Source organism: Artemia sp. Qi Xiang Cuo, unplaced genomic scaffold (genome assembly GCF_049724085.1).
Source record: "Artemia sp. Qi Xiang Cuo unplaced genomic scaffold, ASM4972408v1 HiC_scaffold_3115, whole genome shotgun sequence".
NCBI classification, from domain to species: domain Eukaryota; kingdom Metazoa; phylum Arthropoda; class Branchiopoda; order Anostraca; family Artemiidae; genus Artemia; species Artemia sp. Qi Xiang Cuo.
In genome coordinates, this window is record NW_028300510.1 from 9,656 (window position 1) to 24,361 (window position 14,706).

The 14,706-nt window shown below is 34.4% G+C and overlaps 1 protein-coding gene across 1 annotated transcript; it reads right to left on the minus strand.

Annotated features, from left to right (window-relative positions):
* Window positions 1-1,454: 1,454 nt before the first annotated feature.
* Window positions 1,455-9,936, minus strand: LOC148938574 (uncharacterized). The gene is made up of 2 exons (XM_089107690.1): window positions 9,512-9,936; window positions 1,455-2,900 (listed from the first exon to the last, which is right to left on the minus strand). The coding sequence occupies exon 2, from the start codon at window positions 2,661-2,663 to the stop codon at window positions 1,455-1,457; it is 1,209 nt and encodes a 402-aa protein (XP_088963816.1). The 5' UTR covers window positions 2,664-2,900; window positions 9,512-9,936.
* Window positions 9,937-14,706: the final 4,770 nt, after the last annotated feature.

A 14,706-nucleotide genomic window follows, 5' to 3' on the forward strand; every position in this document is an offset into this window, starting at 1 on the left:
TGAATGTATTGAAGGTACTTGCCTTTTCTCCCGTTGTACTTAATTCCCAATTTCCCTCTTGCAGGTCGAGATTTGGGTTTGTTTGTAAATTGTAATCCAAAATTGTATGATTCTTTGTCATGTTTTCTTAAATCGTGCTTTACATCCCGCTTTTTTGCAAAACTATTATGTCGGTCTTTGTCCACTAAGAGGATTGCCGCTGAGTATATTATGTTTTCTTTGGTAAACATGATTGATATGAATTCTGTGTCAATAAATGCCTTGGCCATTTTTCTGAAATGAAAGGTAGTTTCTATTGGCTATTGTCTTGTTGTTTTACTTCAAAATTAGTTACATATATGGTGACCTTAAGTCGAAATCAAACTTTTATTTCCCAGTATTTCCTCACACTAGGGGACTTACGTTCGACATAATTCGATGCTTCTAAAGCTTCAAAATAACTAAGACTGAATATTTATTTTTGAATGGAAAGTAAGGTAACTTTAGACCCAAGTTGAATTGTTTCTCACCAGTGCCACCTTGCACTAGGTTATTACAGTTCGATTCTCCAAAGTTCCGTACTAGTTTAAAATTATTCCATGAAACTACCTTTATTTATTTTTTGAATTATTGTGGTGTCTGAATATGTGTCGCCACACATGTGTACGCAGCACACAATTATATGGCGAGAATCCCTATCCGAACCTCCAACCACCACCAATTATCATTCAATCACCACTGATAGTGATTGAAGATTCAGACAACGAACAACCCAGCCGTAGTTAACGTGATGATAAACAAAGTCTTATGACTAACGCAGGTAACCCTGAAGGACTTAAAAAAAAAATGGTATCTGACAGTTTTTCAGACAATATCATAATGCACTGGGAAGAAGAAATAGGTTATGAAGACCAAAATATTCTTCTTAAGGAAGAATCGAGGGTTACGTCAATGTAGTGCAACAAAACGCAAAGTTGTCAAAGAGATTTTCTGCAATATACCTCGAAAACAATTATATGGCAAGAGATTCTCAGTGATCCTCACGTTTGCCTACTCTGGAGGCTGCCAGGGATTTAGGACGGCTGTTCACTGCATTTTCTCTTGTATGATTAGTTATAATATAATAAAATGTTATTCAGCAATTTTTTGAATTATAATTCATAAATCAAAAATTTAATACAAAAATTAATTTTGGTGATCCTGTTATTTATATACTTGGGAACTTGGTAGTTTTTATTTTGATTTTACTGGTCATTGGAGAAATATGCGCTGCTTATTTTTTGTGTGTCAGGTATGTTGGTGGTCACCCTTTGTGCGCGTAGCCGCGTGTGTGAGTGTCTACTTTACCAGTTATCCAGAATTGCGCTAAAAGTTTCTTTCAAATTTTCATATTTTTTAATTTTTTTGATTTCCCATTTTACTTTCCCTACTACGTATTCGTTATCTTTTATATTCGTCTTGAATGTTATTTTTGGTCACTCTCCTGGATAGTTGTGATAATACATTATGCATTTTAATGATCTTTTTGGGAGGGACAATTTCCTTATTTGTTTTACATCTGTGATCATGTGATTACGTATTTTTTTCCGAGATAGACCCAATAAGGTAGTTCCTTCATCTCTGACTGAGAGGGGTCTGTATATTAATTCGAGGGTTACCACATCCTTTTTTCTGGTTGGATTTGGGTCCCTTTTTTCCTCAAATTTTAATATATGATCCTTTTTTATTTCTAACGGGAAGTTCCTATTAGATTGATACAGATCATAAATCATGGACTTCAGTATATTGTAGTCATGGAGCCTAATGAAGTAGTCGTTTATTGGTCCCCCTGATGGTAGTGCCCAAAGGTGATCGTCCTCAATTCTTTGCAAGAAGACTTGAACCGTATTACGAATCATAAAGTCAGCTTGGCGCCTCATAAAACGGTTCAAATCCTTATGCCATAAGGACACATCTTGATTCATTAATATCTGAATCAGATCGAAGTGCCAGAAGTTAAATATCCGAACATGGTTAGGTCGTCCGGTCACATATGGTATAAATTTACGAATTATTTCATGAACCATGAACTGGAAGATTAACTTCTGGAGAGATGGATCCTTTGGTACAGACTTGCTGAGAATTCTGAATGTCCTAATGGCCTTTTTTATTTTAATGATTCTGGGTAAATGTGTAATTTTGTCATGTACCTTTAACTTTATAATGATTTCCATGAAGTCGCTTAGATTCTTACAAAACCATCTTCTATTGTTTGACAAATAAGATTTAGTTTCGTGGTGAAGTAAGATAATGCTTAAGATCTTATGGTCTAATTTTGTGATTAAATATTGTGTATTTACGGTTAAATGGTTAGCCGTTCGAGCCCCATTGTCAAGCAAGGCTCTTACAGCGTGGGGGTTATTTGCTTGGATGGCCAGATCCAAGGGATGGATTTTGAGAGGTGTTTCTTCCCCACTAATAAGAAATGTTGCTTCATTGGTGATGTCGTATTCATTTGCGTCGCACATATCTCCAATAATATTATAAACGTTTTTATATTTCATCCATTCAGGAGTCAACTTTTTGAATCTATTTCGCCTTCCTGTGGACGTATTTTCCGTTAAAAATTGATGTAATATCATTTTGCCTGACGAGATAAATTCGTCAGATATAATTTGTTGATTCTCAACTTCGTATTCAGACATTATTGGGTATAGGGATGAATGAAAAATTATTTGTTTTTAAGTAATTGGGTCTACAGGCTAAGTATGGGTACTTTTAGGTAGCTAAGGGCAAAAAAAATTAAGGGGTCAGTTACTAAATGTTAGTTTAGCAAACTGTCACTCTATTTTTGTTAGTGTGTTAATTGTTTAAATAAGAATCTTACTCACTTTCCTTGGAGCAACTTGTCAGTTTTTTTTTGTCCAAGTGATTTAATGCACCTGAAAGTGATACGTAATATAAAGGGTGGATATTGCTTGCGGATATAATATAAGGATTAGTACATTTAAATTTATTTATATATCTACTTTTTCTGGTTTTTTCACTACCCTGCCGGATTTGGTTGTTATTTCCTTGGTTGATTGGGGCTTGTCTTTTTTTGGTTGGGCTAACGAGATAATGTCAAATTTTTTATATTGTTTATTTAGATATTTTTGACCTTTTAATGTTGCCTCCTTTCCGTACAATGCCGCCGGAGTTGGTTTTGAACTTTTTGGATTTCTGAATTTTTCCTGGTCAGATTCACCTTCCGACTCTGATGTACTTGATGATTCAGGGTCTGTAATGGGGGACTTTTTGGACTTGGGGGTAGAGCCGGCCTTGCCTTCAAAAATTTCTTCCCCCCTTGAAGTTGTAGGCTTATAAATTGCTTGTTTAGGAGGGACTCTTACTTCTGGCGGATTAAATGATTCCTGTGAACTCTCTGAAGAGTCAAAAGTTTTTGTCGGATTCCGCCATTGCTTGAAAGCAAAGTCTTCAGGGGGATGTGGCATTTGTTGTATCAAAGTCTCCTTCCAAGATGTCCAATTCCTTGGTTTGGCCTTTGATACCGTTATATCGTGATCATGCGATTTTTGAGCGTCCTCTGTCGTTTCAGGATTTACTTTGAGTGTCCTGTGTCCTGTTATGATAGGGTAGTTTATTTTGTCCATTGCTTCGCGTAGAGTTATTACTCGTGGTTAACGGGGGTACTCCGATTTTTGGTTGCTAGGGCTATCAATAGTTCTATTTAACTCATCATAGAGCGATACAGGTCGCTCTATGGGTGTTGTTGGTGAAATTAAATCGTTTGGGAATGGTTCAGCAGGATGGGGGGTTGAAATTCTATCGGGAAAAAATTTAGATTTTGGAGAAATGGTATAATCTTGATCCTCTGAACTCTCCGTGGAGGATGAATTATTTTCTCCGTATTTTAGGCTATTTGGGATTCGATTCTTTGGGGTAACCATATTTGTCATTGCTAAGAATTCATTGAAATCCTCTTCTTCGCTCTCGTTTTCGAAATATCCTTGTTTGAAATTAAAGGGTTTTAATTCACTTAATCTTGATCTAGGTGGTTTATTTTCTGCCTCTGAGGAATCAGACTTCGTGGGTTGTGGGGCCCATGCTTCCGGAAATTTTACTCTGTTTATACGATTGATGTGAGTTTTATAAGTTTTTTCCGTACTTGAGCTAAAGATCTTAAATGTTATTTTATTATCGTATTTCTTTTTTATTCTCTAAGGGCCAGAGTATCGATCCGAGAGCTTCTTATCCCATTTTTTCATTTCGTTTTTAACATAAACAAAATCCCCTACATTGAAATTTAAATCTCCCTTGACGTTTAGTATATTTTTATTTTCCTGATTTATATTGGATTTTTCTATTTCTTTCTCAAAAATTTTATAAGTCTTTCTCATTCTAATAATAAATTCATGCTTGTTATCTTCGAAATCCTTATAATACTGTCTTGATTCGATAATTTCATCATAGGGAATTCTGAAATCTCGTCCGAAAAGTATATAGAAAGGGTTGTCTTTTACTACTGGTGAGAATGCCGTGTTGATCACGTTAGTTAGGTAAGGTAAGGTCTCATGCCAGTCTCTTCTATTCTCTTTTGTGTAAATTCCTAAAATATTTGAAAATAATTTATGTCTATTTTCAATTTTCCCATTGGCTTGAGGATGATATGGGGTTGTTACTAATTTATTAATGTGGAGAAAGTTCATTAAATCTTTAGTTACTTTTGAGACAAAATTACTCCTGTTATAACTCAGCACTGTATTTGGTATTCCGAAATTTAGGAACAACTTAGCGAGTGCTTTACTGGTGGTGTAGGCACTTTGATTTTTTAACGCTTTAGCAAAACTGAAACCGGAAAAATGGCCGATGACCGACAAGATGCAAGTGTTACCTTTGCTAGATGTAGGCAAGCCACCATTAGTGCCATATAGATCAAATGAAATTATGTCAAATGGAAACCTTGCCATGGGGGTTCTTCCCATGGGTGGATTAGGGAATATAATCGGTTTTTTCTCAGATTACATTTGTTACATTTGTTTATGAAGTCCTTAAGTTTAGTTAGAGTTGAGGGGACATAATATTATTGCTTTAATTTGTGAAGTCTTACTAATTCCTAGTTGATCACCTATCTCTGAATGGAAATACTTAAATGCAGGAATTTCTAGATTTTGGGGTAAGACTGGAATTATAGCAGTTTGGTTTCGGTTGGTTTCATTGGTTATTATTCTACATAATATTTTTTCATCCAAATCATAATAATAATTATCTATCTCCTTTTTGAGTGTTTTTAAATAACATGGTAATTCTTGATCATCTAGGAAATATTTTATCAGGGCAGCACATGTTTCATCTGTATTTTGGCTTTCTTTTATATTAATCAAGGATAGCAGGCCATACTCATTTTTTGACTCATTGGCTATAATTGTTTTTAATTTTCTACTTTTTTGGTCTTTTTTTGAGTTTATTGCGTTAACTTCGTTAATTTCATTTTCCCAGGGGTTATCCTCTGGAAATCTACTTAGGTAATCACAAGGAGTGTTTTCCTTTCCCTTGTGGTATTCAAAGTCATACTCTAAATATTGTAATTTGAGTATCCATCAAGCAAGGATTCACGTTGGTTTTTTAAAAGTTTGTAGGTATTGTAATCTCTTATGATCACAGCGTAGTTTAAATTTCCTACCCACCAAATAATGTCTAAATTTGTCTAGGTGATGTATTATTGATAATAACTCAAGCATGGTGGCTGAATAATTTTTTTCTCCTGGGGTGAGGGTACGACTAGCATATGCTATTATCTTTTCTTCCTTTATAATTTTGCCATTTTCTCCCCTTTCAAATGTTTGTGAGAGAATGGCCCCTATTCCCTTTGTTGATGAATCAGGAGTGACTACGAATTGTCCCGTTTGGAAGTTTGGCAATGATAAGATGGGTTCTGATGTGAGTGCTTTTTTTAGATAATCTAATGAGTCTTGCGCTTCTTTTTACCAATTAATCTTTTGTGGTTTTCCTCGAGTAAGGTCAGTTAGGGGCTTGGCTATCTGGGAATAGTTTCGTATGAATCTTCGAAAGTAACCACAAAGTCCCAGGATACCTCTTAACTGTTTTATAGTTTGGGGGGCTCTGAGATTCTCTACTATTTTTACTTTTTCTGGATCAGGGGCTATTTGGCCTTGCGTTACTACTACTCCCAAAAATTTTATTTTATTTTGGAACAAGTTTACTTTTTCCGGTCTACATTTTAAATTTCCCTCTCTAAATTTTTCGAATACCTTGGATAGGGTAATTAAATGGTCCTCAGCATTTTTATCCATGCAAATCACATCATCCACAAAATGGATTATATTATTTAGGCCTCTTAGAAGGTGAAGCAAGGGTCTGCACAATGCGCTAGAACTGGTTTTGAGTCCAAAGGGCACTCGCAAGTATTCATAAGAACCACATTCAGTTGTGCAGAATGCTGTTTTATATACGTCGCTTTCTGCTATTTTTACTTGATGGTATCCCTGAGTTAAGTCTAGGGAAGTGAATATTTTATTATTGTTTGAAATCGAGTCTAAGATTTCATCTATTCTTTGAAGTAGAAATTTATATCTAACTAATTGTTTATTTAAAGCTCTGTAGTCCACCACCAATCTAAGGTCCTTGTTTTTTTTGGGTACCAGGATCACTGGAGCAGAATAAGGGCTAATGCTAGGTCTGATTATTTCATTTCGTTCGAGCTCCTTGATTTTATTCTTAAGCCACTCCTTATGTTCGTATGGAATACGGTATGGTTGTTTGGCATCAGGTAACCCTGTGGTTTGTATTGCGTGTTCGTAAAATGGTATCAAGCCTATACCATTCTCTGACGTTGAAAAACGTCTTTGAATTCCCAAAGTAGTTCGCATAATTTATTCTTTAGCTGGATATCAGTGATAAGATTTAAATCAAATTTTTCTAATAATTGGGTTTTTGAGAGGGGGTATTCTTTTTCTTGTGTATTTATATTATTTACTAAGTTTTCCCCTGACTTTTTCCAATCGTCTAGGTCCGCTTCCGACACAACTTGTATCTCTACTAGGCATGTACCTTTTTTTAAATTAATTACATCATTTTCGTGTGTATTTGTTATCCAAATGTAACCCTCTCCCTTTTCATAATTTATAATTTGTTCTTCACATGTCAAATTTTTAGGAATATCCTCTATTGGTGTGGCGATACAAATTTCATTTTTATCATTAATTGGTTCAATCATTTGGGATATTTGTACACTCTGCATTGAATTAGGTGGGATTTTGGTTTTACGTACTAAGAATCCATAGTATTTTTCAGAGGTTTTTGTATTTATTGAATTTAAAACAATTTTGTTAGGTTTATTGTTATTAGGGGGGTCTTTTCTTATAACTTCTTTCCGTAGTTTGGTAATTTCCTGAATTTGTTTGTCACTGTATTCTTTTATATCATTTATTTTTAACTTTGTTGAATTGTTTTGAATATTGTTCACTCTGAACCGTTTTTCCGACGGATAAATAAATTTGGAATTGGCTACATCTAATAGTATTTTGTTTGTTTTCAAAAAATTGAAGCCTATTATTGCTTCATAAGGGAAATTTCTACAGATAATAAATCTAGTAGGGAAGCTTCTATTATCTTTAAGTACCGTCAGGTATATAGATCCTTTAACTTCTAAATTATTTCCTGTCACGCTTGGTAAGTTAGGACATGAATAGTTTATTCGTTGTTTGATGTGCCTGGGTAATGCATTAAACACAGATATGTTCATAACATTTACAGTGGCTCCAGAGTCTATTAGGGCATTAAAATAAATATTTTCAACACTGAAATTGTTAAATATGGGTAATATTTTATTATTTTCTGCACTTCAAAATGGTATTATTACTTTAGGAGACCTAAAAAATATTCTTCCGCCAAAATTAGGTCTTATGGGTTTTGGAGGCTTGTGTTCTTTCCCTGGGGTGCCCAGTCATTTGATGTAGAACGTTCATTTGTTCCATTTTCACTATTCTGGTTGTTCTGCCAATTAGCATTGGTATTTTGATCTCGCCTGTTTGTAAAGTTGCCCCTGGTATTCCACTTACTTCTTGGGTAACTAGTTCTACCACGGTCTTGTGACTTATTGCTTTTGAAGTTTTTGCTCTTGTTATATCTACCTCTTGTTAGGGAAGTACTTCCTCTATTGCCTCTCATCGCGTACCCGCTGTTGTTTGTTCTCCTGAACAAACTATTATACGTCCCGCGGTACTTTGAATTATAATTGTTCAAAAAACAGTTCCTTGCTATGTGGCCTATCCGGTCACATGCATAGCCGTTTATAGGTCGGTTAAAGGTTATTGGCCTTGATTGGTTATTTTCTGAAAAACGTTCCAATCGTTGTTTTGGTGGGGTTTGACTCCTAGTTGTATTGGGTTTTGGCAATGGTTCTCGTGAGAAAAATCGTGGGGAGGGCTCTCTCGAGGTTTTGGGTGTTTTTGTTTCTACATTATTAATTGATAATTTTTGATGTTGCAAGACAATACTATCAATTTCGCAAGCTCTTTCGACTTCCTGGACCGCTAATTCCAGGTCTTCAATATTTTTGGAAATTAGTAGGCGATAAAGCTTAGGGTTGAGTCCCTGTTTGAAAGCATTAAGTATTATTTTTCATACAGTTCTCCTTCTCCTGGGCCATATTGTGCTTCTGTTGAAATTCTAATTTTATGTAGTTATTATCTTATATTTTGTGTTTGTTCAAACGTGACTATTCCATGTTTTAGTTTGTTCAAAGAACTAGTGTCAATGAACCTCTTTTGGAATGCCTGTTGTAACAATTCTACTGAGTTTATTGATGCGTTCGGTTCTGTACCAATTGAATGTTCAATTTGTTTTAGAAACGTAAGCGCTTGGCCTTTTAGCCTCAAAAGTAGCATGTTTTTCAGTATTTTTAAATCTACTTTTGTCATTGTTACAAATTGTGCCAAATGAATATTGAATTGGTCCACGTCTGTGTCCCCTTCATATTCTGGGAGGGATTTTGCAATTTCTACCGATGTTGCAATTAATTGTTGAGCTGTTAGTAGGTCTTTTTGTTCCTGTGCCATTCTATCTTATTTTTTAATTGTGTTATTTTTAAAATAAGTTTGTAAAATACACATTATTAAAATAAACACTTACATAAAAATAAAGAAAAAAGATTTTGTATTGTTAGTTGTCAGTTTTTCTCGTGGTATTCTCTAATTTGAGGCTGCGCCAAATGAAACGGAGGGTAATGCTTAAATTCTTAAGTGGTTAATCTTAAGGAGGCTTTCATATCTTGATTATGTTTTCTGACTTTTAATTTAGAGGTGGCTTCACGAAGGGTTTGAATCCCTTCTCCTATGAGAATGAAATTATGGGATCTGATTGAGTTTTGTTGCCTCTATCTTGAGATTAAGAAGTACAGATTCAAGACGGTTTGCTATCCTTTGATATTGATTCCCAATGGGAACGTTACCTAGAGTACACAAGAGATCTGACTGACGTCTGACAATACAAACAAGAAGATCATAATAAACAATGGTTTTATTGTACTTACACAAGATGACAATTGACAAAATCCAAATTAATAACTTGGTAAATCAACATACAAATTGTCTCTGGATGATATCCTAAGACTGCCTTTAAGAACCAAATTTTCAGTTTATATCTATTGTAAAACAACTGGTTTGCTGACGTCTCCCATGCGTGGGAAGACACCAAAAAAAAGTTATCGCACTTAATTGCAGTCTGCATCCGCAAAAAGTTTTTGCGCAGAAATCGTTTATCTGATACTCCCCCTAATTCCAATGTGAAAAAAAATTCCAAGTGTGCAATACTTAAGACGTATGTTATGCTTTGCGCTATGTTTTGCACGTAAGCCATTGCCCGTAGCTCTTTCGAAATTGTAGGGTGCTTTAAAATGATGCTTTTTTTAAAAGATACAATTTTTGTATTTGTTCAAAGAAAACGCTTTTCCTATGTATTGCACTACATACTTTTGGCTTAAGTTTATGAATGAACCTGTAAGCTCCGGAATTTTTTACAAACATTTTTTTTATACCCTCTGAAACTACATAGAAATTCCGTATCTCTATTATTACCAATGACCTAGAACATTTAGTAAGATTCAAATGCGCCAAATAATCGTTTGATTGTTTTTTACACATCTTACACATGCATCTAGAATAACTTATTTGTTTGTCATACTGTTTTTTCTTCCTAATATCCCTTAAGTGTTTCATAAATTTTTTTCCGTTATTGCTCATAAGGTTATATTCCTTACGTTACCTAATGATGCTTACCCAGCTTATGTTCCTTATGTGCCTGTAAAAACGTTATGTTGATGGTAGCTAAAAATAGGTTGACACAATAAATATAAAATAAACCCAGCAATTTGTAACAAACAAATACCCAATTATCAATCCAAATTAACAAAAGACGATGCTATACTTTTGTTGTTTTTTTTTTGTTTTTTTACTTTTTCAGCCTAAATAATGAATTAAATTAGCGTATATTTTTGCCATTTTTGTAATATTTTTATTAATTAGTTATAAAATAAGGTCTATGTTTTTTCTTTTCTAACCTGTTTTTAAGTTGTTAGGTTATTAATTTGGAACCAGTTGAACCTTTAATTTATATATGTGATATACTGTTGAATAGTTCGGCAACGAAGGATTAAATAAGTTAATCCCTGCTCTATACATGTGTTGAGTTAAATGTCCCAAGAATGCTTTTCTTTCCTGCTGCATTTATTGGTAGCATCTGCAGAAATCGCAAAATATCCAACACCCTCTGCTATCAGTCGAATGCAATCTGAGTTTCAAATGGGCTCTTGCACAAACGAAATTCAGTTAAGTTCAGAAATTCATCTAAGTCAAATTCAGTTAATTTCATAACAGGTTAATGGGAAAAAAAATTTTAGTGCCAAGGTTTTTTAAGCTGATTCAATGTTGTTTCTGGGATGCTGAATCCAAATATGAAATAAGTTTTGTCTGTATCAGCTATACTTTTTTTTAATATAGCACTTTAAATATAGCAATTGTTATTGAACATAACATAAATGTTCCCATGTATAATCTTTCATATTGAACAAGAACATTTGATTTAAATACAAACGATCTGTAAAGGCAGTTCTAAATCATGTAGAATGAGTTTGCAAATGACAAAACAATACCTTTTGTACTTTTTGCATTGATTTCAATTTTTCTCTTACATACAGCAGCCACATATAGCAAAATCTATAATAGGATGTAAATATTTACATTGAAACCGTCTGTTTCCTCCGTTTTTGCCTAACCCAGACTGATATTGTATTGTTTGCTGTTGTGTCAAATTATGGTTTTATTCACGAATATGACTACTGTCTGGCATTAAAGACAAACGTCAAAAAAAATTTAACATTAGTTTGAGAACAGGGCAAGAAAAATTGTTAGCTTTATATCTACTTTACAAGAGACATAAGAGAAGGCAGGTATGGCTTACAACTTATATGCATATTTTACTTTCTTTGATAGTTTGGGCGAGTAGGTTTCAAGGTGTAGAATTAAAGTTTAATTTTAAAGAGGGTTTCATTTATTTTATGGCTGGAGAGAAGGATGTCAGTGTGTAGAAGTTCTTTATTTTGCCATTAGTATATATTTTTAAGGACATGTAGCTTAAGACAATTTTTTTAGGGGAAGGGTGAAGCAACAATCTAGAACAAGCCTTCCCTCTTGGTTTGCAATTGGTAGTTTTAGGAACGTTGTACACCAGCAGTCAGGCATGACTTTTTGTGTTGGCTTATAATTTCTTAGTTTAAGCTATAAATTTCCTTTCTTATATAAAAATACAGATAAAGTTACTTGGTGGAAGGGAGAGTAAGATATAGAAGAACTTTCCTTTCTTTGAGGAGCTAATATATAGTGTCAGTTTCTTTGTTTGGGGTATTTAGTTTCAATGATCCAAATTTAAAACATTAGTGTGAGTATTCATGTGTACAAGGGTACCAGTATAAATTATTTCAGGGAGGGGATAGGGTACGCCTGCCAAAAAGTAATCCAGATTTGACAAATTTGTGGATGAAAACATCTTTATCTGAAAAGCAACATGCAATTCTCACCCATTCCCACCCCGCAAGAAATTTTAATCCTTTCCCCTACTTAGCCATCAAAACTCTGGAAAATTTAAAGATAAAGATATCATGTCTCAAGTCATATATGATATAACTGATTAAAAACACATCCATGAGCACCAACAACAAAATCTCCCCCTCCTTCTTTTGTCCTTCCACCAGATACATGTGTTTTCGACGCTGTAAATAAAACTTGATATATTCCTCCCCCTTCCACCCATCATTCAAACCTCTCTCTTGCTGCTTTCCCGCCATAGAGACTCGTATGTGCCAAATATCACCTAAATTTATCTTTATAGTATGGATTTTAACATCACTTTTTTATTTTGTTTTTTATTTTTTTTAGTTTTCAGGGCCTATGTTCGGATTTCTATATCCAGTATTTTTTTTTTCTTGTAGCATAAGGGAAAATTTTGGTCCCATTAGTCCTTTTATTGTGGAATGCATTGTAAAGAAACAGACATACAGTTAAACCAATGAAGAGCTTTATAGTATAAAAGTATAGGTAAATGGATTTTATTCTTGCCAAACAATAATCAAAAGAATAATTATGTATTCCTACAGTAAAGAAAGAAAAAAATTTAGGAAATTAAAACCCCATACTCGGAAAACACAAAGGTTAATGAAGAAAAGAAGGGGAAGAATAAAGAATCCAACTACCTTTAACGATAAAGATCAAGCTGTGCAAGAAAAAGAAAAATACTTCACACTTCGTTGAAAAATATGCTTAGCAAGCATAAGTACAGATACAAGTAGAAAGGACCCTAAAGGTCCGAACAGAACCACGTGGCTTATGGTTTTCTCACTGAGAATGAAAAAACAGGATTTTTCTCACTTGAAAAAACAGGAATTTTCTCACTTTTATGGATGTTTCTTGGAGGGTTATGAGTGTTGGTCAATTTATTTGATGTTTTTCATGGATTTCAACATCCATTTATGTCTGTTTTATGGTTTTTGTCAGTGAGAATGAAAAAACAGGACTTTTCTCACTTTGATGGATGTTTTCTGGATTATTGAGTCTAACGGGGACTGGAGTCAATGACCTCTTTTTCCAAAGGTCGATTGATTGTTGTTGTTGTTGTTGTAAGTGCATGCTAGAGGCGAATGTTATGAGTTTCCAGAAATAGGAAACAGTTAGATCACGTGTTTCCTTCTCAGCCAATCAGCGAGTCGGTTACATCCCCCTTCTCAGCCAATCAGAGGTTTGCTTACATATGGTTTTCCCCATTACATAACAATTCGCCCATGAGATTTCGCATATAACGGACATGCATTGTGATTAAATTATCAGAAAGTATTGTGACCTGACAATGGATATAACACTTAAATATTATTGATGAGGTTGAAGCCTTGACAGCCACAATTAGCAATGTGAGTACATTTTAAATTTTTATTTTCAAATAAAATTATTTTCATTGGTCACCCTCCAGTATATCTAAGTCCCACATCCCCCACAATACAAAACACCACCGTGATATCTTTATACTCGATAGGAAATATAAAATATGTTCTTTTTACCACATAAACCTAACCCCTCCCCACTGTTTTTACAACGGTAATTCTCATAATAGAAATAATTTTCTTTTCGTTAAATTTATACAATTTTAAGCATTCTATATCAGAGCTAAAAGCGACCACTGAATTCCGTCAATTCTAAAGGCATTATGCCGCTCTCTTTTGACATATTGCTCTGCGCGAGGTTAAAGTTAGCTGTCATCCTTTTCCTTTGTGTTTACAATGGGGGCGGCCAAGTCAATGGAACTGTTTCTCCGTAAAAATTAAAACTCTTTTTCAGAAATTTGAAATAATTTAGCACATGCATATGAAATTTATATTTTGATAAGTTAAACAGATTTTTTTCAAGCTTTCTTTAGATATAGTTTTTTATATTCACAGGAGGGGGGCGTGAAAACTATGTTTTTTAACTTTGATATGCAAGGCTAGAAAGAAAAGTCTTTAGGAGTTGCATGATGCTTATATTATGCGTAAATTGAATTGCATTTAACATATGTTTGAAAAATTTAGACCTAAAGGATGCTGGCTTAACGATCTTTTTTTTTTATCTAATTTAAAGCCTATAGACTGGAACATTTAATTTTTTTCTAAATTATAAAAATAGAAACATTGATTTCTATCCTAAGGCTATAAACTACTGACTTTCATGATTTTTTTTCACAAGTTGTGTAATAAAAAAGTTTGATTTCTGACTTTAGTATATTTTTACTTTTTGTTTTACTGAAAATGCTGACGTAGGGGGGCTTTCTTAGTGATAAATGCTTTTCTAGACAAAATTATGTGGATGAGGGTACTAATTTTCTGTCTGTAAAAAGGGGGAAATTATTTTCGATACTAACTGTTTTCTCTTCTTTAAGGCAAATTGTGAAGAATGCTCCAGTACATGCTCAGCCCAGTAGAGAGGGCATAAGGGGTAAACCGGCAAATTGTGAAGAATGCCCGTCGCCTCCCAGTAAGAGAGCAAGGGTTCAATGATACGGCCCCTGTGAAGGCGAGTCAGTCATACAATATGGTCGCTGGCCGAAGCCCTACCAAACAAGCGTTGACTGTCAAAGCCCCATCTACGCAGGCTGCAATACAGCCAGGCCGAAAACCCAAAAGAGAGTGGATGGATGCTTTCAATGCCA

What these genes read in the sequence shown, in the direction of transcription:
- LOC148938574 (XM_089107690.1), bottom strand. Translation starts at nt 2,663, where the DNA reads ATGTCTGAATACGAAGTTGAGAATCAACAAATTATATCTGACGAATTT.